The sequence below is a fragment of the Scomber scombrus genome, chromosome 2 (assembly GCF_963691925.1).
Source record: "Scomber scombrus chromosome 2, fScoSco1.1, whole genome shotgun sequence".
NCBI classification, from domain to species: Eukaryota; Metazoa; Chordata; class Actinopteri; order Scombriformes; family Scombridae; genus Scomber; species Scomber scombrus.
Genome location: NC_084971.1, coordinates 532,564 through 560,359, shown reverse-complemented (window position 1 = coordinate 560,359; position 27,796 = coordinate 532,564). Strand labels below are relative to the sequence as shown.

Here is a 27,796-nt window from a genome sequence, read left to right as displayed (position 1 = left end):
CTGTGTCCTGTTGTATTCAGTGGCTTTATGAATTATTGTTATAGATTACTAATATTAAATTAAGGTTTTAATTGAGGTATGCCTGTATTACAGCTGCAAGAAAAACATCTTTTTTTTTTTTAAATCAGGAAAAAATATACACTGCTCCAAAAAATGAAGGTAACACTTAATCACACATTGGATCTTGTTGAAAATCTTTACTGATGTACATTGTATAATTTGTTGAGAACAAAATGACATAACAACACTCAATGGAAACCAAAACCATCAGGCAACTAAAGGCTGGATTCAAAATCACACCGAAAGTGAAACATTTTAATCACAGCTGATCTAACTTGCATGAATTTCATCACAGCAGCTCATAATGTAACTCAGTAGTGTGTTTGGGCCCCACCTGCCTGTATGCACTCCCAACAACATCTGGGCATGATCCTAATGAGTCCCTGGATGGTGTCCTGGGGGATCTTAGAACTTAAACTTTATGAATGTTTATGGATAAGATAACCACACAGAAACATTTATCAGTGAATTAAATACCTGAAAACCATTTCAAAATCTAATATTTCTATGAAGCAATTCCACTCATTGATTTGCAGCATTGTCCATCTTTGACCTATGATTTGGTGTATCACTAGTTCTCCTGTATGGATCTCTTTAACTTTAATTTAGTATGTTCAAGTTTCAGTCCACATTCTCAAGGGACATCAAAATCAACATTTTACATTACAGCCTTGCACCACAACTCATTTATCATCACATGTAATTGTTAATAATGTAAAGGAATTGCTCAACATTTTAGGGAATATATTTTTATGCTGTCTTCCTGAGATTGAGATGAAAAGCTGAGTATCAATCTCACGTGTGTATTAAGTACAGTCGGGATATGGTTAGCATAGCTTAGCATAAAGACTGGCAACAAGGAGAAACTGTTGCCTATCAACACCTTTAAAGCTCATTAATTAGCATGTGTTCCGTTTGCTTAATCTTAGAGCAGACATTTAGCTGGTTGATGTCTTGGCTTGGAATGGTGGGATGTATGTACAGAGAATGTAGCCAGTTTGACTGGTTTAGTGGGTAGAAATATATGAAACACAAACCATTCTAGTTCTTTACAGCACGTCTGCAGAGAATTGCCAAGTGGATGTATAGAGTGTAAACTATACATTCAAGAAATAGTCACAGCACTGTTACAATGTAACTCCACACCACAAATTGCAGATATTCAATTTCTGCCTTCAGTCTTTATGCTAAGCTAAGCTAACCACACCATGACAGTAGCTCTATGGTGACCAGACAGACATATAATTGATATCAATCTTCTTAAGTGACTCATGGAAAGAAAGCAAGTAAGTATGTTTCCTTAAATAATTAACCACTTATTCCTCTCCAAACAACTGGTCCAGAAGCAACTGTCTGTCTGGTTTTGAAGGTGATTATTAAAAAGTATAAAATAACGTCTTTTTTTCTTCATACAGATGAAATTCACAGATGCTATGCGCTCCAAAGCTCGTCTATCCATCACAGGATCGACCAGTGAGAATGGTCGCGTCCCAGTGGCTTACCTCCGTCCAGGATTACCCATGAGCCTCAGCATGACTGATCTCTCCTGACCATGCCCAGGCCAGTGCCTTACAGCCAATCAACACACATCCTCCCTTCCCCTCTGAAAGTGAATGGAAATACTTGTGATCTCCTTTGTAGACCAATCACCACTCATTGTGGGTGATCTGCCCTGATTCTCAATCTGGAGTTTAGCCAATCATATATCTCAGAGGACTCCTGATCTCGTGCTCTAACATCTAGCCTGGAGAGATTGGAAAGCTGTTGTCCTTCTACCACTTGACTGGCAGTCCGACTGCGAAGCGTATCATGTGACCAACAGCAAGAAAGATGGCTGATCATTCACAAATTCATGAAAAACAATCAAGCACAGTTGACAGTTTTTTCGTATCTAAACACACATCATTGTTTCATAGATGTTTTGCCATGGAGACTCTTCTTGTATAGAAAATAAGGACAATAGTGATGCTGGCAATAATAACATTAATCAGGGATGTGATCAGGAATTGTGGGTATAAAATTAGAATCTTGGTGAAAATGAGTGCAAGTGCTTTGAACAAAAACCACATCCATGAAATAATAGTAATTGTGTTAACAGATTATGATGTTATTGTTGCTAATTGCTTCCCTGATTTCTGCCTGAAAATTCCTAATTAGTAAAGACTTTTACCAGACCCAAGAGATGCATGGACTGGCACACACACACACACACACACATACACCACACATACATATAAAACCATGATACACAGGGATGGGCAAAAACAAGTTATAATGTAAATTGATACAAAATAATCACACTTTAGAATATCAGAGAATGACTGGGTTATAAGCTGTACCAGTTTTCACTGGGATTTATTATTTTTTCTAAAAACTGAATTTTAAGCCAACAGCATAGTTCAAACAACAGTGTTTAATTGAAATGTACTACACCACCCATAGATAAATAATGATCGAATAAAATCCAAAAAACTATACATGCACACAAGTATTCAGACACATACCTGTATATACTGCTTCATTTGATAAGGTTAGTTAGCATTTAGATCTTGGTGGTATTGTGCTTACAGGTTATACAGTATCCTTATTAAGTTTTGTAGGGTCTTAACTGAAGTATTATTGGGAATGACTTTTAACTCACTAGTTTACATTTTTAGCTTAAGATTCGAAATTGTTGTATTGGCTGTGTGAAACACACAAATCTTCTACCATACATTACAATACATACCATTTTCAGATAGCATGCAGATAGCAGAAGGGTTTGATGACCATTATACATCATGTGAAGACGGTTAAACTACTTTTACTTTTAGTGTTAGCAAAATGTATAGTTAATGTATTGGTTTTGTAGGATATTAACCACAGTACCCTAACCCACAGAGGAAAAACACTTTACTTGAATTTATTCACAGTCTGTGAACAAAAGAGTCAGCTGGGGATTAAATTCTGGTAACTGCAGTTACTCTTAGTGGTTGATAAGGGAAATTTCATCTATAGGTGAAAAGAAGGAGCTGGTGACTTAGTGTGTGCAGGTAGAAGAAAGCTTTTGTACAGGCCGTCCAGGTCAACAGAGGGAGTCAACATTCATATGCACATTGTCTAAATTGGGTAGAATACAGAGGAAACACCTGCAAGTAGAACTTTGGCAACATTGTCATGCCAAATATGCAATGTCAAATAACATTGAATTTGTCATGAGTTGAGTTCTGCTACCTTATCTGAACATGATGTGTCCCACCAAAACTGGTTTATTGGTAGAAACTCACAGCCCACTGATTAAAATATAAGCTATCAGACATGCATGAGTTTGACACCTGAAAATTGTGCCTGAAATATTTCAGTGGCAAACATTGAATGCAATGAATGTTTTTCTATCCCCAAAAACACACACATGTCCACAGTCACTACATATTGTACAATGATTTGCTCCATGGACATGATATGTTAAAGATCTCCATTTAATTTTTAGGCAAGTGACTTAAGTCATGCAGCCGTAGTGTGTTTGATAAGGAGGCTGGACGCTGCTGCACTGCTCTACTAAAACACATATGGCTATTGAACACACTTTGACATCATCTGGGTTATTTCCTCAGACTGGACACAGCTTCTCCTGAGCCACATTACACAGCTATTTTCACAGGCCAGGTAGGACTGGTAGGGTTCCCCTTTAAATATATATTAACATAACTATAGTACTACAAAAACATATGAGAAGTACTCATGTAGGCCCATCCCTGTCTATAGGTCAACACACCAATCCAGCAACATATAGACAAATATACCACATCAGCACACACTGACATACTCATACATTATCACATGGTACACACTTTTCCCTAACATTTGCACACACACATGCACATGACCTTTTTCACATGAGAGTTCTGAAGCCAACTGGATTATGTGCCAAACAGACTTAGAACCAATCAGAGCTCTCCATGCTCAGTAAATGGCAGCTGCTGATACTGAAACCTGAGCCAATAGGAGCTCTCACTGCTGTGAGGTGGACAAACAACTGTGAACAAAAACCTTCCTATTAATGAATATACTGCACTGATCATGGCAATGAAGACGAAGAGGATGAAGAGAGCGCAAAGAGAACGTTTGCATGTCACTTTGAGTTTTTTCTTTCAGATGAACTTGACAGCCTGAAGCGTTGTGCCTGGCTGCATTTTAGTGTTTAATAGTAATAAGAATAATATTAACAATATTAATTGCAGTATTAATGTGGTTCTTGTTATGTATAGTGTATGCTTTTAAGAACTCAAGTCTGCTATTTTCTTTCACTAGGAAGCTGTTATTTGTGCTGCTAGTTAAAGGCTAGCTGGTTAGCTGAAAAGCTTCTTCCACAACATGAGAAATGACCAGGACGTGATAAATGCCAGGTGGAACTGAAAATGTCAAGGTTTCTGCTTCCATTTCTTCTCATGGACTCCATATCATTTTTGCAATGACCACATGTGATAATTATCATGAGAATTTCCTGGTGTTATAAACAAGTATCAATGACTTATCAAAGAATGGCTCTCAAACATGTCAACCATTGAGAGAAATGTGAAAATGGCAGTTGAGGAATGACTCTTCACTTTTGACTTTGCCTCTGGTTTAACTTAACTTTCTATTAAACTCATCAATTTTGACCAAAATCTTGTAAATTGATTTTCAACAGAGCAAATGAAATCTTGAATATAAAAGGACACTCCAAAAATATACCACAACAATGCCCATAAATACACACACACAAACTCATATTAGCGCAAAGATGTGACCTGACCAGTTTCAGTAGAACATGCTTGCCACAAAACACTACTGTTGAGGAGGACTTAGGGTTGAACAGATGACTCAACAAAGCTTGTGACTTTAACATGGGAGACCTGTTCATTTAGCATTGTTTTATTTCAACCATGACTACGATCATTCCCCAACCTTTGTTTAGTTATTTAGTTATAGTTGAAGGTGTGGATCATTTTAAAATGATATACTGCTTGGGTTTTACTTATTGATTATATTCTTCTGTATTAATCATTTGAATAAAAGTAACTGGTCACTCATGTTCAAATAAATTAAATATAGTAAAAAGTACAATACTCACAATACAAGCAACTCAAAAATGCACTTAAGTACAGTACTTGAGTAAATGTACTTATTTACCTTCCACCGATGTCAGTCAATGCTAGAATAAGTTCTGTTTTGTTGAACATGGTGGATATGCTTGTGGCACAACTGACTTTTTAAAATAATCTTGAGAAAGATTTTTTTGAAAAGTTTGCAACCTGCATTTTTTTCTTTCAGTGTTCATGAGTTTGTAATATTCTTCTTTACTGTGTTTGAATCTCTTGGGACATGACAGCCAGCTGTAGATCAGTGGAATCATGTGAAACCATTGGCAAGACTCCCTGTGTGCTTATGTCGTGTCCACTACAGGAAACAAAAGAGAGACCCACTCAAAAAACATTTCTCCACAGCACTAATATTAATCAACCACAAGCTTCCCCTTATCTTAAAGAGTATGCACACACCTTTTATTTAACTACACACATAACTATGTTGACATATGATGCTAATACAAGTGATTTTAACAGCACCTAGTGCAGTGTCTGTTCAAAACATGCCTGCTCAAAACAGGCCTATTGCTTATTATTTCTCAAGAACCGTATATATGGGTCAACGACGTATAAGGATGTGCAACAACTCAATTGTTGAATAATAAAAACAAGCATATCTAATGCAGTAGTTCAAACATTCAGAATGTTGTGTACCTGAACATTCATATTATACATTTGAAATTAAGTGATTTTAGTGGTTTTTTTCAAGATTAATTGGCACTGGCCTTAAAAAAAGTCATGTGGTGCGACCATGATTCATCTTGAAATAAATTAATTGTGGTCGCACCACATGACTTTTTTTAAGGCCAGTGTCAATTAATCTTGAAAAGCCCACTAAAATCACTTTCACATTTATAATATGGATCTTCAGGTACACAACATTCTGAATGTTTGAACTACTGCATTAGATATGCTTGTTTTTATTATTCTAAAATTGAGTTGTTGAAAATCCTTATACGTCATTGACCCGTATACACACTACCGGTCAAACGTTTTAGAACACCCCAATTTTTCCAGTTTTTTATTGAAATTCAAGCAGTTCAAGTCCAATGAAGAGCTTGAAATGGTACAAAGGTAAGCGGTGAACTGCCAGAGGTAAAAAATAAAAAAAAAGGTAAGGTTACTCAAAACTGAAAATTATACAAAAACACTTAAACATGTAGGTCTTTCCTACAGAGAAATTGCAAAGAAAGTCAAGGTGTCAGTGAGTACAGTTTTACTCAGAAACTTGAGGAAACTCTGAAAGGAAGAGGTCTGGCAGACCCAAAGCAACAACAGAGTCAGAAGACAAGTTTCTGAGAGTCAACAGCTTGTGTGATAGACGGCTCACAGGACAACAGCTTCAAGCACAGCTTCATAGTGGTCGTAGTAAGCAAGTCTCAGTTTCTACTGTGAAGAGAAGACTTCCAGTTGCAGGTTTGACAGGTGGAGTTGCAGCTAGAAAGCCATTGCTAAGAGTCAGAATAAGAAGAAGAGGCTTGCCTGGGCCATGAAACACCACCAATGGACTACTGAAGACTGGAAGAAGCTGTTATGGACTGATGAATCAACATTTTAAATATTCTGTTCATCACGCAGGAGTTTTGTACGCAGTTGAGTAGAAAGGATGGTTCCTCAGTGTGTGACATTAACTGTTAAACATGGAGTAGAAAGGATGGTTCCTCAGTGTGTGACATTAACTGTTAAACATGGAGTATAAAGGATGGTTCCTCAGTGTGTGACATTAACTGTTAAACATGGAGTAGAAAGGATGGTTCCTCAGTGTGTGACATTAACTGTTAAACATGGAGTAGAAAGGATGGTTCCTCAGTGTGTGACATTAACTGTTAAACATGGAGTATAAAGGATGGTTCCTCAGTGTGTGACATTAACTGTTAAACATGGAGTAGAAATGATGGTTCCTCAGTGTGTGACATTAACTGTTAAACATGGAGTAGAAAGGATGGTTCCTCAGTGTGTGACATTAACTGTTAAACATGGAGTAGGAAGGATGGTTCCTCAGTGTGTGACATTAACTGTTAAACATGGAGGAGGAAGGATGGTTCCTCAGTGTGTGACATTAACTGTTAAACATGGAGGAGGAAGCATGATGGTCTGGGGCTGTTTTTCTGGACCCAGGGTCGGCTACCACAGCATTCTGCAGTGCCATGCAGTAACCTCTGGTATGCACATAGTTGGTCAGGGGTTCATCCTACAGCAAGATAATGACCCAAAACATAAGTCCACGCTATGCCAGAACTACCTTAGGAAAAAAGAACAAGATGGTAAGCTTTAAAACAGGGAGTGGCCAGCACAGTCTCCAGAGTTAAACCCCATCGAGCTGGTTCGGGTTGAACTGGACAAAAGTGTGAAAGCAAAGCAACCTACAAGTGCCACACATTTATGGGAACTTCTGCAACACAGTTGAGAAGAACTTTCTGAAGAATATTTGATTTCCATTGTAGAAAGAATGCCACGAGTGTGTTCAGCTGTTATATCTGCCTAAGGTGGTTACTCTGATGAGTCAAAAGTTTAGAATACATTTTGGTTTATAAATGGATTCCATGATGTCTTTTTTAACTGCAGTTGTTTATTTGTTCTCATTTCAGAGTACAATTAAACAGCATCATTTTCAATAAAAAACTGGAACTTTTGACCGGTAGTGTATATATATATATATATATATATATATATATATATATATATATATATATATATATATATATATATATATATATATGAACTCAGAACTACATTTTATCTAAATGAAAAAAGCATTTCTGATTGAAAAAGTGAATTAATTATGGTCAGAATATAAGTTGTAGGCCTGGATGATGAAGGAGTGGAGGATGACACACAGTCAACCTCTCTCTCCCAGCTGCAAGCTCAGAAGAGCCAGCTGACAAAATCAGCTGGCTCTTCTGAATGCAGTGAAGGAAAATGGGACAGGAATAGAAAACACTAATGAAACCACTGAAACTATTGGATGTCCTCACAAATAAGTGCACAATTTAGTATGTGTGTGTGTGTTATTTGCTTCAGAAAAATTGAGATGAATTTGTTCGCAGAGTACAAACACATTTAGGTAAGAATATATTAATGAATCCCAGATTTGTGCGTCAAATGTTCTTACGCACTGTTTAAGCACAGATGTGTAGGTAGGCACTGTTTGTGAATCAGGCCCAATGACTCCACACACATAAGAAGCAGAGGCAACCTTGTATGACATATTGTTATTTCTCAAGAACAGGCATAGAGAGAGACATACAGAGATCCTTCCTTACACATAATGTGTGTATTAAGGTCATTCTGAGCAGAAAAAGTATTTTTTATGTTCTGGTTGGATTTGAAAATACAGTTCAGCCACATTCTTTAATCATCAGCTAAGAGGCAAGACTCCAAGTGATATTTCGTATCAGCTGTAACCAAGCATAAATGTCAGAACACTGGCTGACTGTATCCTCAGTTTGTGCCTCTCACAGAGCTGCTGGTATCATTAGCATGTCGACAGAGGCAACACTGAACTACTCAGAGAGCTGTGGTTGTGCAAATCTGCCAAAGATGTATTATTTTTGGTGGCAGTAAACACAACACACAGGCCTGCTAATAACTAACTGCTATATTCAGAGCGTAACTAGATATTCAGGACTGATGAGGGTAACATAAACATGATAAACAGCGGGGCTACGGCTACATAAGGCTCTCCCACAGACACTCATACTGCACTTCTGTTGTCTGAACATACTGCACGAATAACAGAATAGAGACAATTGTGCAAGACCATTTTATTCATTTAACTATTACAATTACTAATTATTATTTTCATTGTTAGTGTTTAATTTAACCAACCAATTTTGATTGTTAAATGTGGCATTTAATTATGTTGAATGATGCCATATATAGTAATAATAATAATACATTCTGAATACACCATTTTAATTTATTTATGAATATCCAATTACATTATTTACTCATTTATATTCAGTCATTTACACACTCAAACACAGTTTCAAAAAAGAACATTTTAAGCATGTTTGCCTTTATTTGAAATACAGTATAGAGCAGGTATAGTACACAGTACAGGTATAGAAGAGTATGACATGCAACACAGTCAGAATGAAAGTGGACAGTGTGGTTATGCTACCAGACCACCCCTACACATTCAAACTTGTATTTCAGACTTTATTCAAAGTATTTATTTCAGCATTTGTTTATTTTAGTGTGTTATTATATTGATTGAAGTCTTCAACTTGACTTCACAGTCCAATACAACATTGTTATACTATACACTATAATATACACTGTACATACTCTTACATAGTTACATCATTCACAGGCATGGCATTCTACTCCACACATCTACAGTAACAGTCCAAAGTTTGGACACACCTTCCCACTCATTTGAATAAGAAAATGTGTCCAAACATCAGACTGGTACGGTATATACCAATGAAGTCTGAAAATCCCACTAAGATTACACCTTCAAAACCTGTATAGCATTTATAAAAGATTTGATGTCTGCAAACCTTCTTCATCTAGATTCTAACAAAACAGAAATCCTTTGATTGGCCCCGACCATCTACGTCCAAAAATCCAGTGATCACTTGGTCCACTATCAAATATCTTCAGCCTCTGTGTCAGAAACCTTGGTGTAATGTTTGACTCCTGCCTAAACTTTAGAATACGCATCAGAACAGTAATGAAATCTTGTTTCTACCACGTCGGGAACATTGCGAGTATTTGTTCAGATACTGAATCCATCATACATGCTTTCATTTCCTCATGATCAGATTACTGCAATAGCCTCTTAATGCCATATAACAGAAATCAATTCACAGACTCCAGTGTTCAAAATGCAGTAGCCAGACTTCTAAGGCAGAGCATATTACTCCTCTTTTAATGTCCTTACACCAACTGTCAGTTGGTGTTAGAATTGATTCGCACAATTTTTCCTGCGGGTGCTCCAGTTTCCTCCCATTGTCAAAAACATGTATGTTAGGTTAATTCTTCTGTCAGTGCCCTTGACCAAAGGCACTGACATTGAACTGGAGTTGGTCCCTGGGTGCTGCACAGAGGCTGCTCACTGTTCCTAATACTGCAGAGACTGAATTTGACTGTACAACTGTATGTGTTACAGATAAAGTAACTTTACCTTTATCTCAAGATCCTACTTGTTACATTTAAAGCACTTCATGTACTTTCAGGTACTCAAACAGTTCATGTAATTCATGTAATTGATCACTTTGTACAAACAAGAAATGATACAAGAAGACAGACAGGTGTCAGTCAAGCTGGGACTCTGAAGAGCTACTTCAAATTTCAAATTTGAAAATGCAAAATGTGTTTGCAAAGACTCCAAACTAATACGTTTGTTTTCAGAGATGTCTCATCCATACTTTATTTTTTCCTTCAGGTGTTTCCAGCTGTGAGTTGAATATCCATTACTCAACAACAACTGCATTCATACCTACCAACAAACAAAGATATACGAGTTGGTTTCTGATTGTGATTGTTGAGACGGCACACATTTCACAATCAATTGAATATATACACATTCTCTATCCATTCCTCTCAAAATAAAAACTGAATAAACACAAAAGCAAATTCATCTTTCTCCTACTTGAATCTCTACAGTGACAACATGACACGTGTCTGTGCTTCAGTGATCAATGAGTGGCCAGGTGCTCACAGACAAGTCCTGAATCTACAATCATGAGTGTCTTTGTGGTCTGAGCAAGATTTAAGATAAACAAATGTAAGCATGAGCTGTTTGACTTTAGCAGTCATGTTGCAACAGTTAATGATTAAAAATAAGTTTTTCCAAATATTCAAACAGGGCTGCATATCACCAGAGTCAATTCATTTTCCATTCACTTCTTGACTCAGTTACAGTCAAATAAATGTTAATGTGGAATAAGCTCTTCTCAATTTATCATAGAACATTTCTTCTACATTCAAAAGTGAGCAACACTCTTGTTTCTCCAACATTATAGACGGTATAAACATCACAGTTACTGGACTGTCGTAACTCAAAGCGGCCAAAACACTTTGTTTCTCTTGTTTTTTGTGTATGTTGCAATAACTTGATTTCCAACAATTACACATTTTACACATCATGCAGCTCTAACTTAACAAGTAACCACCACATACACACAACATTTATAGCTGATTTACAATTGCTTACTGAGAAGAGGTGCAAAAGCAAAGACCAATATGATTTCAACAACTGATCGATCGATTGTATCGTTCTAACAGAAAATCTGTTGGGGGGTTTTCCAGTCCTCATCAAAACAGATACAATGACTCAACTCACTGGGTCTTGTGTAATAGTGTCACTGACAAAGTCTCTGATAAAAATAAAAAAATTGTCTCACACTTTGTGCCACCTCAATATCTGTCCAGCAACTATAATCTCAGTTAAAGAGTAGAGTAGACCCATTAGCCCTGTCAGGCCACTGTAGCTGTACCGTACAAAACCACCCTGTTATGAAATGTTTCTGTTCCAGCCTCACAGCAAGGGATAGCTGTGCTGCTGTGGTCCTGCTTACTGGCAGGGCTGACAGTGGCCAACCTGTGACAACAGCCCCCCCGTCTGGGGATGTATTCTATCATTTGTAAAGAGTCAAACAATCCCATAGAAAGACCAAAACCAATCATGAACTGATCTCTTAACAAACATGTGTGTATCCAAAGTCTGAAATATTCTCTTCCTCTGTGCTGTAAAGTTCCATTGTTGTCTAAAGTCTATTAAAACATGTCAATGAGCCACACTATTACCTTCATTACCATGAACTTACACACTGTGGTGTATTTTATTGTTGGCTATTGGTTGTTTGTTGGTTCTGTTGGTGAACAGCTCTCTTCTGCTTCTTCATTGAACACAGTTGAACTCTCTTCAACTATTTCAACACAGCGGTGTTTCTTCAAGGACTGTGATCGAGTAAACAGTTTCTTACAATGTGAACACCAGTATGGTTTCTCTCCAGTGTGCACTCGCAGGTGTCGGCTGTAACTGTGCGCATGATTGAAACATTTCCCACACTGGTCACATTTGTATGGTTGTTCTCCAGTGTGGATACGCAGGTGGCGGATGTAGTTACTTAATCGACCAAAACCTTTCTCACATTCTTTACACTGATACGGCTTTTCACCAGTGTGAGTGCGAATATGTTGTTTGTAGGTTTTAGAGATAGAGAAACAGTTCCCACAGATCTCACAGCGATATGGCTTTTCTCCAGTGTGGATACGCAGATGTGATTTATAATTCCCCAACTGAGAGAAACTCCTCCCACACTGATCACAGCGGTACGGTTTCTCTCCTGTGTGCACACGCAGGTGTATCCGGTAACCACTTAGATCACTGAAACTCTTATCACACTGATCACACTCATATGGTTTCTCTCCAGTGTGGTTACGCAGGTGCAGACTGAAATGACCTGACTGAGTGAAACTCTTTCCACAAAAGTCACACTGATACGGCTTCTCTCCACTGTGGCTGAGCTGGTGCCGCTTGTATGAACTTAAAAAACTAAAACTCTTTGGGCACAAGTCACAGCAGTATGGCTTTTCTTTAGTGTGCACACGCATGTGTATCTTGTAAATACTAAAATAAATGAAAGTCTTTGGACACTGGTCACACTGGTATGGTCCAGTGTGCTCACGCTGGTGTTTTCTGTATGAAGTCTGGTCACTGAATTCCTTCCCACACTGGTCACAGCAGTGTGGTGTTTCTTCAGTGTGTGTGTGCAGGTGGAGCTTGTATTCATGTAGTTGGCTGAAGCTGCTGTCACATTGTTCACAGTGGTACAGTTTCTGTTCAGTGTGACTGACTTCATGTCGTCTTAGACTACAAATCCTACTGAAAGACTTCCCACACTGCTGACACTGATGAGGTTTGCTCCTGTCTGTGTCTGTCAGTTTCACCTGAGAAAAAACACAGAAATAAAGGTCAGAGTAGAGAACTTGATAAAATTCTACCAATCAGTAATCAGTGCAGCCTGGAAATTTGTTTTGTTTTTTTGTTTTGTTTTTGTTTTTTTAATTGCAGCCAAAAATGCTTGATTATGCAGTAGTTTTTCTCAAAAAGTGCCATACACTTTGCAATTTTCTATGTACTACCAAGGAAGAGTTGTGTGTAATGACTCCTTGGATAAAAACATGCAAACAACTATATTTCAACTATATTTAATCTATGAACATTCTGAACATGAAAACCATGAGCTCAAAGTTCTATAAAAATGAAAATACTGTACTTGTGTTCTGTTTATAAGCTTTTATTAAATAAACATTCACCTCAACATTATCACCAAATAAAGTCGGACAATAACATTAAAATAAATTCAATAACATAAAGTAGTTTAATTTTTTAGTTTCAGGTAGATTATGTCCATCTTTGCTGCGTGAACATCAGCTTGTATTCTTCTGACTCAAACTGCAAATCTCATTTGAGAACATCTAGGAATGGTTTTGCTCAGTCTATGGCAGTATGTCATGTTGGTAGGTGAGAATCTTTACTGACTGTGATGATTTAAGTTACCACGACAACTGACCTAAATCACAGGTGGTCTGATGATTGGGCCGTTTCATGTGGAAAAGCTGCAGTAATTCAACAAAACTGCAGGCTCTCACTGTTATCTTTACTCTTTATTATTTGTTTTCCAGTTTTTTGGCATCTATTTACTTCTTCTATTGAATGTCAAAACATATGTTCCAAGGAGGCATGAAACGTGTTACTTTTCATATGATTTTATTCACAGGTGCACTTAACATGATATCAGAAGAAGAGTCTTCTTTAGTAAGAGAGATGAAGGACACTTTGGCTAGGGAGCTTGGATAGCAATATGTGAACGTGCAGCAAGTCCAACATACAACATCCCTCAGATGCAGGTTTCAAGAAGCTGCCATTACAAAGTGGGGAGGAGAGAGATGCAACTTTCCAGTGTCTCACAAGCGAGGATGTAGAGCTGTGGGACCACAAAGTAAGTATTTTTTGTCTATTCGTAATGTTTTAGAAATACAAACGCTGTCATGAATAATATATTCATTATTTCCTTTAGTGTTGAAATATAAAATACTAATATTTTCCATTTGATATTGTGTGTTTGTTTTATTCATCTACAGTTCAACTGTGCAATATATATGTGTATATGTATGTGCATATATCTATATATATCTATGTGTGTTTGTGTGTGTCTGTATATATATATATACTACCGGTCAAAAGTTTTAGAACAACCCAATGTTTCCAGTTTTTTATTGAAAAAATGTTTTCAAGTTTACCATCTTGTTCTTTTTTCCTAAGGTAGTTCTGGCATAGCTTGGACTTATGTTTTGGGTCATTATCTTGCTGTAGGATGAACCCCTGACCAACTACGTGCATACCAGAGGGTACTGCATGGCGCTGCAGAATGCTGTGGTAGCCGACCCTGGATCCAGAAAAACAGCCCCAGACCATCACGCTTCCTCCTCCATGTTTAACAGTTAATGTCACACACTGAGGAACCATCCTTTCTACTCCATGTTTAACAGTTAATGTCACACACTGAGGAACCATCCTTTCTACTCCATGTTTAACAGTTAATGTCACACACTGAGGAACCATCCTTTCTACTCCATGTTTAACAGTTAATGTCACACACTGAGGAACCATCCTTTCTACTCATCGGCGTACAAAACTCCTGCGTGATGAACAGAATATTTAAAATGTTGATTCATCAGTCCATAACAGCTTCTTCCAGTCTTCAGTAGTCCATTGGTGGTATTTCATGGCCCAGGCAAGTCTCTTCTTCTCATTCTGACTCTTAGCAATGGCTTTCTAGCTGCAACTCCACCTGTCAAACCTACAACTGGAAGTCTTCTCTTCACAGTTGAAACTGAGACTTGCTTACTACGACCACTATGAAGCTGTGCTTGAAGCTGTTGTCCTGTGAGCCGTCTATCACGCAAGCTGTTGACTCTCAGAAACTTGTCTTCTGACTCTGTTGTGGCTTTGGGTCTGCCAGACCTCTTCCTTTCAGAGTTTCCTCCAGTTTCTGAGTGAAACTGTACTCACTGACACCTTGACTTTCTTTTCAATTTCTCTGCAGGAAAGACCTACATTTTTAAGTGTTTTTGTATCATTTTCAGTTTTGGGTAACCTTACCTTTTTTTTTTAACCTCTGGTAGTTCACCACTTACCTTTGTATCATTTCAAGCTATTCATTGGACTTTCAATTGGAATTTCAATAAAAAACTGGAAAAATTGGGGTGTTCTAAAACTTTTGACCGGTAGTGTATGTCCACCTACAATATGTACAATAACAGTATCAACTCAGGTATATTATCGTTTGACACCAATATTACTTTGTATATAATGTAACTATATTTGTATTATATATTTTACTACCATTGTTGTTTGTGTTATTGTTTGTGTACTTACTTATTATTTATTGTTCTTTATTCTGTCTATTGATACTCTTCTTTTTTTTTTACTGTCCACTTGCTGCTGCAATAATATACATTTCCCAACTGTGGGACTAATAAAGGAATATCTTGTCTTACAGAATGAGAGAGCAGCATGGGTTGAGAACACACTTCCTCACTCATCTATATACTGAACATCTGGTGATCAACCTCACACATCTGAGGCCTGTAATACGAAGCTGGATTAACATACCTGGGATATCTCTCCGTTACCTGGATTGATTTACTCAGACATTCACAATCCTGATAAACGGTAACTACGAAGCTGGTTATCAACTTGGTAATTCAACCCAGGGTTTTTCAATCTTGATCAGTGCGCTCACATAAAAGGGTTAAAGGTGTTTGCAGCGTCTGACCAATCACAAACATGGAGAAACCCTGCAGAGCAGCCTACTTTACCATGGAGGAGCAGACAATTATTCTTCTAAAATATGAATTCAAACACATCATCCAGGCCAAAAGCAACTCTGTTAACTCTTTTGCCGCAGCAAAAGCCAGGAGGGAATGCTGGCAGAAAATTGCAGACTCTGTAAATGTGTAAATTCGTGAGATGATACAATATTAATTCATCGGACAATATAAACGGACAGCACTCTGATCACTCAATTTCTTTACTTCCACTTTATTACGGCACAGATGTTTCGGGCAGAGCGCTTCCTCTGTGCCCTTCCTTTCCTTTATATTTTCCATTGAGTTCTTTTGAGGCTCAGCACCTCCGTGTGAGCGTGTTTCGTGTTGGAATATTAATTCCTCACAGTGACAGCACGAGTAGTTGTGCTTTCCATATATTCATGTTTCTGCAGTTATGCCATGTGTGACCATCATTATTATTATTAATGACAGACCCCGGTGGAGGTAGCAGCACTCAGCACCTCATTTGTTCAGGGTATGTTTCAGTGAGTCCATGTTAAAACATTGGCTTGCTTATAAAACACAATTATCCAATATACCATTTACTGTGGGAGTACATAGCCTAGGCTAGCATGCATTTTCTCTATAGTGGACATATGGCTTCATCAGTTGACAAATGTAGCGCAGTCCAATCCGATGAAAATCTGTACCTTTCATATAGGATGTCATCGGGAACATCAAAAGGATTGCATCTATCCCTTAAAACTCTTTCTCTCCTAAGCTCCTCTCACGATCCGTGCACCAATGTCGACAGGATCTTATAAGAAAGGGCAGGCCATTTTCCAAGAGAACTGATTGGTTAGGAGGTGGTGCTTTTAGACTCGATCTCTTATCCAGAACATAACCTGCACTTTGCACAAGAACATTTCGTTCTTGTGCAAAGTGTTAGTGACTCAATGTTATATGTAGATCAATGAGTTCATTAATGATAAGCTGACTAGAGTTTGGAGTGCAAACGTTTTGTCTTCTGAAATAATTAAGTCTTGAGTTCTGTGTGATTTTAGAATATGTTCCAACGACATCAAAGGCACTTGAAGTCAGATCTCTTGGTTACTCCTTCTGTACTGTGGACCCTAATCAGACTGCTAAGACTTCCAGATAGCTAGTCCATACTGAAGCCGCTAAGTATAAAGTATGTTTGACCCTTGGAGCATGCGTTAAAGTGTATAACTCTACTTTACTTTTATCATAAATGTACTTCATTTAACCTTATTATAACATCACTTTGACTTTATTACAAATGTACTTTATTTAACTCTATAAATTAACTTCATTGTTAGTGTTACTATGTTAACTGTAACGGTAGAATAAAATAGTCTTAAAATGAAAACAATATTGTTTATTATCATAATAGTCATGGTGACAGGCCTATGTGTGGCAGTGATGTTTGTGGTGGTCAATGGAGATATCCTGGATAATGTGAATGTATACTTGATCTAACCTCTTCTGAAGAACTCATTTCACGCCTTACTGATGAAAGTTAATGTCCTCCAAATGCTTTTCTTCTTGTCGGCAAGTTTCAGCTCTGAAATGAACAAATACAGACAGACTCATCAGAGCAGGAACAGATAAATAATCCTTTATTAGTCTCATGATGGGGAAACGTACAGTGTTAAAGCAGCAAAGTGGATAGCAGAAATAGAAAGAGCATCAATAAAAAATAAAGAACAATAAATAAGAATAATAATACAATTTTCAAGAAATAAACTGCAGATGCAAATGTAACATTCTGTGCTAACTTTAGCCCACTTGATTTATTCACATTATCAGACAGAGCAGCTTAACACTGCAGGATGTGTAGAATGTCTACTGTGGAATTCTAGCACAAAAGAGCTTACATTAAGTTCAAAAGTAACATAAAGGATAGACTATATTATAAATGAGAAACTATATTAGATGCTTGAGTCAAGAAAGTCCATTAAACTGAGGCAGGAATAGTTTCAGTCAAGATCTGCTGCAGTTTACAGGACTGCTGTGACTCTGGCTGGTGGATCTAGAGACAGTCCAAAGCTTTATGGCTAGCTTTTTTTAACTTCTAAATATACATAATAATGAAGCCCTTTCAGGTGGTGCAGGTCTTGTATCATTCTTGCTCAACTGTTTTGCATGTCAGTTTAAAAATATAGATGTGTCATCTTTTAGACTTTTTGTCCATTTGTCCTATGTCCATAGTTTGTTACTGGGAAATGTGTGTTGACAGTTCAGCCCATAACGAAACATCAGTGTTGCTCACTCGTTGAATGTAGAAAAAAGTTTTAAATTCAGAAACATTTTATGAAATATTTGTATTTATCTGATGTAACTGAATCAAAATGAATTGATTCCAGACTATCAGTGGTGGCTAGGGCTGGGCGATATGGATAAAGTCAAATATCACAATATTTTTGACCAAATACCTCAATATCGATATAGCCACGATATTGTAGGGATGACTGTTGGTGCCTTCACAAAATATTTACACAATGAGATTTTTCATAAATAATGATCAGTAATGTGGATATCATGACAAAATGAGTAAAAGGCAATAATAGAACAGCTTGAACAATCTGGTGAGTTCAAAAAATTACATAATTTTACTGTAATGCCGCCTTTAAAACCAGGAAAAGACAACACTTCTGCCATATCACATTATTACAATATGCCAAATTAGCCAGTCAGTTAAACCTAGGGAGGGCAGAATAATGACAAAGTGTGTAAAAGGCAAATAAAAGAACAGTTAGAACACCAGGAAAAAATACCTATGCTATATCACGATATTAGATATGCAAATTCTAAGACGATATCTAGTCTCATATCATGATATCAATATAATATCCATGCATTGCCCAGCCCTAGTGGTGGCATTCAGACGTACCATGAAGCACACTGCTGTCTTCACTGGGCCTGATACTGCTGTTATCAACTGACTCTGCTCACTCTGGTTTACTGATCCAGCTCACATGTTCATGTGAAAGAGGCAGAGCTGTTAACTACAAGCAACCTCATCAGATCCATGAATGGAGTCATTCATTTTCACTGGGAAATTCATTTACAGTTACAGCAGAAACCGATAATATAATAATAATGTAATATATTACATCTAATCACTAGCTGTAGAAACACTAGAAATAATTAAAAATGTATATCAGAAATGATATCATATGAATTGATTATTATATTTGTCTATAAGGAGGACTCTTAGCATATTCAGACCAAATCAGGTGGTGCAGTGTTCCTCCACAGGGTTGAGTGGAGGTTCTAGAATGTAACTTCTGTGAATCAATCAGATAATCAGCTTTTATTGATCTGATTCATTTGCTGTCTCTCTATGAGCACTCTCTCTCTCTTCATTCTTTTTCTGGTGTTTTTTTAAAATGAGTCGGGGAAGCCAACAGCAAAACCAAACTTTACTTTTAACTTTATCAAACAAAGAGAAATGTTCTCCCTCCTCCTTGTAATGTCTTTGTCCTCCCTCATGGCAGGGTTTACAGCTCTGAGCAGTCTGGCTGTGATTGGCCACCACAACCTTCAGCCAAGCAATCAAGTTGCAGTTCTCCAGATGTTGATTCTGGCTCAACCTCCTAGCCAAAATGCCCACAGCCAAAACCCACAACCCAATCAAATGAATGGAAGAACTGTTTTCACCGCACCGCCTGATTTGGTCTGAATACAGCCTTAGTCCTAGTTTCCCTTTGAGTAGGACTGTATTGATAAATACATCAGTTTACAATCAAAAAGAATCCTCCTCCCCCTAAAAGTGCAGACAGGTACAATACTGCTGGATTGCTTGTTGCCGTGACAGAGTCATACCTGCTTATTTCAGATCTTGCCTGCGTTGCTGTCGGTGTTTTTAATGGTGCAGTTGTTAAAATTGATAAAGATCAGAGAATATGGAGCCAAACTGGACTGAGGAGGAGAAACTTGTGTTTTCAGATGAATCTGGCAGAAGAAAACAGATCAGTGTTAAAGTATCTCAAACAATAAAAGAGTCAATAATAACATACAACACAAAGTGTCCATATGGTTTTCCCTATCTGCCTCCACACAAGTTTTCAGTTTTTTTCTCATCAATGAGAAAACTCCATCTCTTCAGTACAGATAAGTCACAGGTTGGTATCCTGAAGTGCTTTTACCTTATTATGGAAAATATACTGAAATTAATTCCTGAGAACTTAAAACTGAACTAAAATCTTACTTATTTAGGATTCAGAGATTTGGAAAGGATATGACTTAAGTTCAATTTGTCAGCTCGTGTTTTAGTAAGGAGAAACGATATTTCATTAGTTTTTTCACTGTGGTCATTTGATTTTATTTTGGACAGATGTGCAAAGTTCATACACAGAATAATACTAATGTACAGATGAATGTGATGTTGGATTTTGTGTTCAGTGGGTTGGGTAGTTAGATCGTCATTTTATTCTATTTGTAAGTTTTATTTGAACTCTATAAGGACTCACAATTAATGACTATAATTCTGTATATTATATACATATTTGATGCAATAACAGCGTGTTACATCTACACTCACCCTCCCTGATTAATTAGTTAAAAGCTTGATCAGCAGCAGCGTTATCTCCTCATATCGTAACACACAACCATGTAGCACAGGGCTAACTTAACACAGTAGCGGCCTAGCATACAGTTAGCATCCAGGAGGTGAAAGCTACATGTATAGAGTGCTTCCAGCTTTAAACAGTCTGATCAATGAGCCTGTATGTAGACGAATGAAGACAACAGAGCAGAGTAGATACCTGTATCTGATGTTTGGATGTTTGTGTCGCTATGTCGCTATGTGAGTCACACATGCGCAGTCGCGTCCGCCATCGTCGGCGATCTTGGACAGCTACGTACGGCAACACCACTTGGACAAACTACTGTTATAGGTTGGATAGATGTATTTCATACATGTTTCAGCAGTTGGAAGTGAGTTTGCACAAAGTATGGAAACAAAAGAAGTTCAACACAAGTTTGTACATCTGTATGTAACCGGGGAAGTATTAATACACGAGCCGCTAGGGTTAGGCGCAATTTCGCTACCTATTTTTATTTCAGAACTTTGTTCATATTGAAAAAATACAGACTCTCAAGAGGATATTAATAACAGATCAAAGTTAAATACAATATAAAAAAGAAATAAAAATTGGGAGATTCGTGTAAGGAAAAACAAAACAAAATACAAAAACAAATAAAGTGCACATAAGTTTCCATGTAAATTAGGCATTTAAATCAGAGCAGAGACAAGAAGGGAAAGTCAGAAATTAAAATAACAAATAGCGAGCATTGTCCAGACTTATTTTTCTTGCAGTTTTGTTTGTTTCAATTTTTTTGAGACATGAACAGAAAATCTTAAAATCATTAATAAATCCAGGCAAGGAGGGCTTACAGTTTCTCCATTTTGAGCAGTGAATATGATATTTGCCCAGTAATAAAATTATATTAATAATGTCCGAAACAGAAAAGGCCAAATCATCCATGTAAAAAATAATATGACATAGTTCAAAAGATGGCACATCTTTAATTTTTAGTGACACCCAATTTTAAATGTCTGACCAAACACATTGTGATATTGGACATTGGAAAAATAAATGTTCCAGTGTTTCATTCTCTTCATTGCAGAAGGAACATTGATCTACCTCAAATTTAAATCTTTTTTTTTAGAAACTCTGCCACAGGATACATTTTTATGATTTTGAAATGAGTTTCTTTGACTTAAGGCAAAAAAGGCCATTTAATACATTTAGAATACGTTTTGTTCAATGTAGCTGAATTAACCAAAATCTCCGATCAATAGATTTGGTAATACTGTTAAAGCATTATTAAATATTAAAAAGTTCTGAATTAAGTGAAACAAAGGTAGAGGAATCACACTACACATGTTGTTATTATTCTCTTTGAGAACTATTTAAATTGTATTTTTCTATAAAGTCTGTGTAATTAAAAAAAGATACCATTACTATCCATTAAATCAGTTACAAAAATAATGCCTCTTTCAAACCAGGTACTTTTAAAGACTGATTAAAATGTGTTTATTATGCAGATGATATTAATGATTAGGTATTGTCATAGCCTTTGGCGCTTGGACTCTGCAGGGAGAATTTTTGAATCGAAGGACGTCAGGCATGATAGATCCCCTCATGGAGTCCAGACACTGGTGGTGGTGGCTGATGACAAATCACAACAAGTCATCTTAAGGCTGAAACTGATCGGGCTGATGAGGTTGAAGTGATGCATTGAGCAATCTGAAGACTGGGTGGTGATGGGGAGGTGGCGGGTCGCACAAAACCGAGCACCTGAGCAGAAAGGGAGAACATTTAAATAGACAGCTGCAATATGATAGGCTGACAATGATGGTGTGTCACCGTGCTATTGGTTAGACTTGACCAGGTGATGTGAACAGCTGATGTGTCAATTGATGCTCCAGAAATAACAGCAAGGAAAATATGAGCTTTGACAGAGATCAGTATGAGCTGTAAGAAGGATCAGGATGACTAGAGAATGAGAAATAAAAATATGATGTGAGCATACAAAAAGGTGGTCTTCCTCTCTGAACCTTCTCTAAGAATCATATCTAATATACGGTTAGAGATATTAATGTCTTCTCTTCTAATTCAATTTTAAGATATTTTTAATCCTAAGTATTTAACTTCAGATTCAACTCTAATTGAAGTCAGAGCTTGTATGGATAGGGAGTAGTTCACATTTTTTTAAATTAAGAAATAATCCGGACGCTTTGGAAAAGACTGATATAGTATTGAGAGTTTTTCCATCATTGATTTATCTTTTAATGATAATGAATATACTGTATGATCTCTGTTCCTTTGCAGAGGAATGTAACAAGTGCCATGGCGATTGTTGAGGGCAAAAGATGGACCAAAGACTTTACATACAAACTGTCTGCAGTTATGTCTGTATCAAAGCCCATTCCCACAAGGAAAAGAAAATGTTATCCACAGTAAGATGTTATGAGGTTCTTAAAAAAAGCCAAAACTATGATAGAAAGTTGAAATTATTATAAATCATATTCTCAACTTTTTATCCCACATTTGACTCTCATATTGTAGACTCTCATATTGTAGACTTTTTATCTTATAATTTCGACTTCTCTCTCATAATTTCAAATCAAAAATATCCTTTGTATTTTTGTTGGTTTTATGTAATTTGAAATGACATTTGTACCATTTTTTACCAAAACTGAAAATGTCAATGGTGTAACCACAAAAGAATGATAATTAAATATTGCATTGACCTACAGTGTACTTAAGTGGACTTATACTAATAATTATTTCATTTAAAAAAATGTTAATGGTTTCTGATCTCCATGATTCCCCAGATTAAATGTAATATTTAGAACAATTGTATTCCATTACCTTTATTTAATATAAAATGTTAGAATGTAAGATCATGCCAAACTAGTTGTAGTGTTTTTAAGCAAGTTGAATTATTTGGTACAAAGTTTTTATGGTTACACCACTTAGACATGTTTGCCATAATCCTCTAATATATTCTCTCAAAATGGATTAAAAGCAGAAAATACGTGAATACATTTATTTTATCATTTTAACCCCTTTAAATTTGCCTAAACCACATGGACACAAACAAACGTCATTGACCCATATATGTTGGCATCTACAAGCGCCACAGAACAAAGTGAGTTCCATTTGCTGATTAAACCAGCTGATAGACCAAACCTAGTGTCAATTTGAATCAATTTTATCAAAGCTGGATGAGCTCTTCAAAGTACCGTTTTTTGTGAAGGAATGGAGTGCATATTTTTGTTTAACACCTATACAGAAAGCATTTTTAATCATTTTAAATCAAATTACGTATTCTTGACCACTGTAACAAAGACATTGAACTATGCTTACCTCGACAGACTTAAAAAAACACAAAGGATCAGTGGTTTATTGAGCATAATATTACTGTGTTTCAGCATTCCATCAAAATGTAATCAAAGGAATATCAAAAACCAAAAGTAAGCCAGTCTTTTAATGATTATTACCGTTTGGTCATACTAATTAGAACATGCAAGTAGCAAATGGTATCCATCCTACACAGATGTGCATTTCTCTGCACTTGTTTTTTCTCCTTTTTTTGCATTTCTCCGCACTAGTCAACTGCTCAACTATAGCAACAGATCATAAGCTGCCCACGGAGCGCAGTATTGTACCTTGATCACTACTGCACAGACTCTGGCTCCAAATGATGTCACAAGCACAAGATGGTAGCACTTGTATCTGGGATATTCAAACTTAATTTGTGTACAGTGGGAGAAGATGGACACGAGCTTTCAATCTTAATTGTCAGTGATTGTAACACAGAACCCTCTATTTTGGAATATTTTGGGGTTCAGATCAGAGGATAAAAGAGCCAACCAACACAGAAGCTGTGTGTACTATTCTATATCTGTACTGCAGACCAGGAAGAACATTTCACATACATGGTGTGGACTACGCCAACAAGAAATGTGAGAGGCATGGAAGAACAACAAACATTTGAACACTTACGTCATCATCAAGACATCTCATCAGCCTGGTCAGCCCCATTATTCCACTCTTGGCTTTGTACAGCACAAGGAACCATTGCAGATACTTGTTCAGCTCTTCAGGTCAACAGGCGAGCAAATTCTGCTTCAATCTGTGGATGTGGGCAAGAAAAACAAAAAGTCAAAAAGAATATGCTTTTGAATCGTGCTTTAACTGGACACTTTGATTGGGTTAACCCCCCCCCCCCCCCCCCCCCCCAATCCCTACGTGGTTGACACACTATATTTTGCCTATAAAAAACTCAATACAAGGTCATCTTTGGCTCTGTGCCATTTATTTGTACCATTGTATGTACCAATGTATGTAGCATTAACTATGTGCATTTCACTTTTGCAAATGAGCCAACATATACTCACACACACATGCACCCACACACACAATTACATCAGCACAATACTTCACTTAGGCTAATAATAACTGTTCCATAGACTATGCAACAAATCAAACATATTGTAAGCAAATAACTGATTAATCTCTCTGCCATTTATTTATTTAATGTATGTAGGCCTAACATTAACTATGTGCATTTCATTTTTGCAAATGAGCCAACATGCACTCACACACACACATGCACGCATTGCACACACACACACACACACACACACACACACACACACACACACACACAATTACATCACAACAATTACAACACCACTTTGGTGTGAATGCTTCATTGTCGCTAACTATTAGGCTATGTGTCGCTTTGTGTGCCGTCTACGAAGCTGCGTGTTGGATATATATATGGTGTGATTTTGTTACATTGTATCAACATGCAAGATATGGGAGGAGGGGAGGGGGGCCTCTCGGTGTCGCACCATCCCCATCACTTTTACCACCAGATGTCACTGTAGTGCAGCATCATGTGCTTTACGATCGAGTGTTCATTAGCCTACATAATTATTCTCAATTTTTAGAGCCCCCCCCCCATGGTGGAGACCCTGGGGCTATAGCCCAGGTTAGCCTGTTCATTAATGCGCCCGATTTCAGCTTTGAGCTTCGTGGTCCTGAGATCCTATCACGTTTATATGTACTTTGTCATATTCAGGGTTGGGAGGGTTACTTTAAAATTGTATTCCGTTACTTTAGGATTACTGCAATACCAAATATGCAATAATAAAGACATAGGGCATATTCGACGCAAAATGGGCACTCTCTATGCAAATAAAACCATCTAATGGCGCTTTTCCACTACACAGTTCCAGCACGACTCGCCTCGACTCGCCTCGGTTTTGCGTTTCCACTAGGGAAAGTACCTGGTACCTGGTACTTTTTTAGTACCTGCTCTGGTGAGGTTCCAGGCGAGCCAAGCCGGTACTAAAATGTGACGTCGACACACTGCTGGCCGTTGAATGGTAGTTGTCGCTGGAAGCGTCATGAGCCATCCCACACAAGAATCAAACCCGGCATTTTTAAATACCAGCAGCAGCGTTACAACCATAGTTACAGCCATACGGCTCAATTTTCTTGCTTTGTGTGAGACAGAAAGCCTCATACAGCAGCAAGTACACCACTGCCTCAATGTCCTACATTGTTTATGTGTTTTGTGTCGCGTAAAAAAAGAAGTCACGGCAGTTTTGCGGAGCCGTGCTATGACGACCCCGCCCACGTTGAGTAGGTACTTTTTTGTAATGGAAAAGGTCTGTTCTGGAACCGTACCGAGCCGAGGCGAGTCGTGCTGGAACTGTGTAGTGGAAAAGCGCCATAATTGACAAAGACCCGCGCAAATTGCCACAAGCAGTTAGGGTGGAGATAGTGTGTTCAGAGATTTGATGTTAACTGTTCTCTCTCTCTCTCTCTCGATATCAAATTGATATTTTTCTGGCATAGATACCTTTATTAGCAGTAGAGAGACAGGGAATCATGCAGCAAAAGTCCTCCGGCCGGGATTCGAACCGTGGCATGCACTCTTAACCACCCGACCACCTGCGTACCAACCGATCAGTGCGAACAATATTGTTATCTTGCAGAACACACATCTGTTATGTTTGTATTACAGTTCATTTGTTGTTTTGAAAGGTTACTTTGGATTCACAAAAGTCACACAATAACACAAACACACAAACAGATGAGGCAGGGGTAGACCAGCAACTCCCATGCTCCTCAAAGTAAATTACTGATTTCACTACAGAAGTCTGGCTGAGTGAGAGAGAATGATATCTGGCTTTTATAACAGCAGTTTCCCATCAAAAAAGGCTGTCTGACAGCAAGGCAAAGTGGTGAAAATATTCTAAATATTGCATGCACTTAACATTAGAAGTTGATAGCTCTTTTTAAGACTTCTCATTGGTTAAGTATTTCTCTATCATACAGAGGGATGTAAAGGGTAACCAATCATATTAATTTATGAAAAACGGAAATACAAACATATACATTGAAAAGTATATATGTGTTCAACATATGCAGAATGCCCATATTATTCTATTAATAGTTACAAAATGACAAACCATGATTCTGCCAACAGGCCATTTCCACTTAAACATAACTAATGTTCTTTTAGCCAGTAGCATGTGTTTACTATGAGCGCTGTTTGCTAAATTAATGTTGGAATTATTTTTTTGCTCTGAAAACTACATTTTGTTATGAAAACACAAGCTAGAGGTGACATTAGATTATAAATACACATTATTATTGTCTCTCATATGCAGACTTATTATTCCTGTATATGAAGCATTCTTGGCACAAAATAAAGTTTTTAAAGTGAAGAACCTCTTTCCTCTCCGTTTAATGTTTAATATGCCTTCACTGACAAATGTGTTAATTACCTGGATATGAAGCATCCACAGGACATAATAACGCAGTTTCTTGTCTGCCCTCTCCGCTGCAGGGAACGAGGGGAAACATTGACTCTACTTTCCACAGGAAAACACACTCTGGCAGTTCAATTAAATTATAATACCGAAGCATCAGTGTACTACTGATAGAGATTTTAATTATGCAGCCCATACATCAATGGAGAGAGTAGACAGGAGTCCAGGATGTCTTGCATTGAAAAGGTTTATTTGCTTGGCCAAGGAGAAGTGAATGAATGATCAGTACATGTTCTGTTCTGATGCTCCCTTCAATTCTGAAGTTTCTCTCCTCCGGGGATAGACTTTAAACCACACAGATAACGCCACAGGTTGAGCCATGCCCAAATATGGGCAGACCAACACATCTACAATATACAGAACGTAGTCTACTGGTCTATAGACAAAACATTGCTTAGACCTCACTCAGGACCTTTGTCCTACATCCAACACTATATCAAACCTCTGACTC

The 27,796-nt window shown here is 37.5% G+C and overlaps 1 protein-coding gene across 1 annotated transcript; it reads right to left on the bottom strand.

The window, feature by feature from the left end:
* Nucleotides 1–9,078: 9,078 nt before the first annotated feature.
* LOC133993007 (zinc finger protein 239-like) lies at nt 9,079–20,811 on the bottom strand. The gene is made up of 4 exons (XM_062431834.1): nt 20,747–20,811; nt 19,806–19,934; nt 17,458–17,541; nt 9,079–13,067 (listed from the first exon to the last, which is right to left on the bottom strand). Exons 3-4 carry the CDS (start codon nt 17,473–17,475, stop codon nt 11,967–11,969), a joined length of 1,119 nt encoding a protein of 372 aa, XP_062287818.1. The 5' UTR covers nt 17,476–17,541; nt 19,806–19,934; nt 20,747–20,811; the 3' UTR covers nt 9,079–11,966.
* Between the last annotated feature and the right edge of the window lie 6,985 nt (nt 20,812–27,796).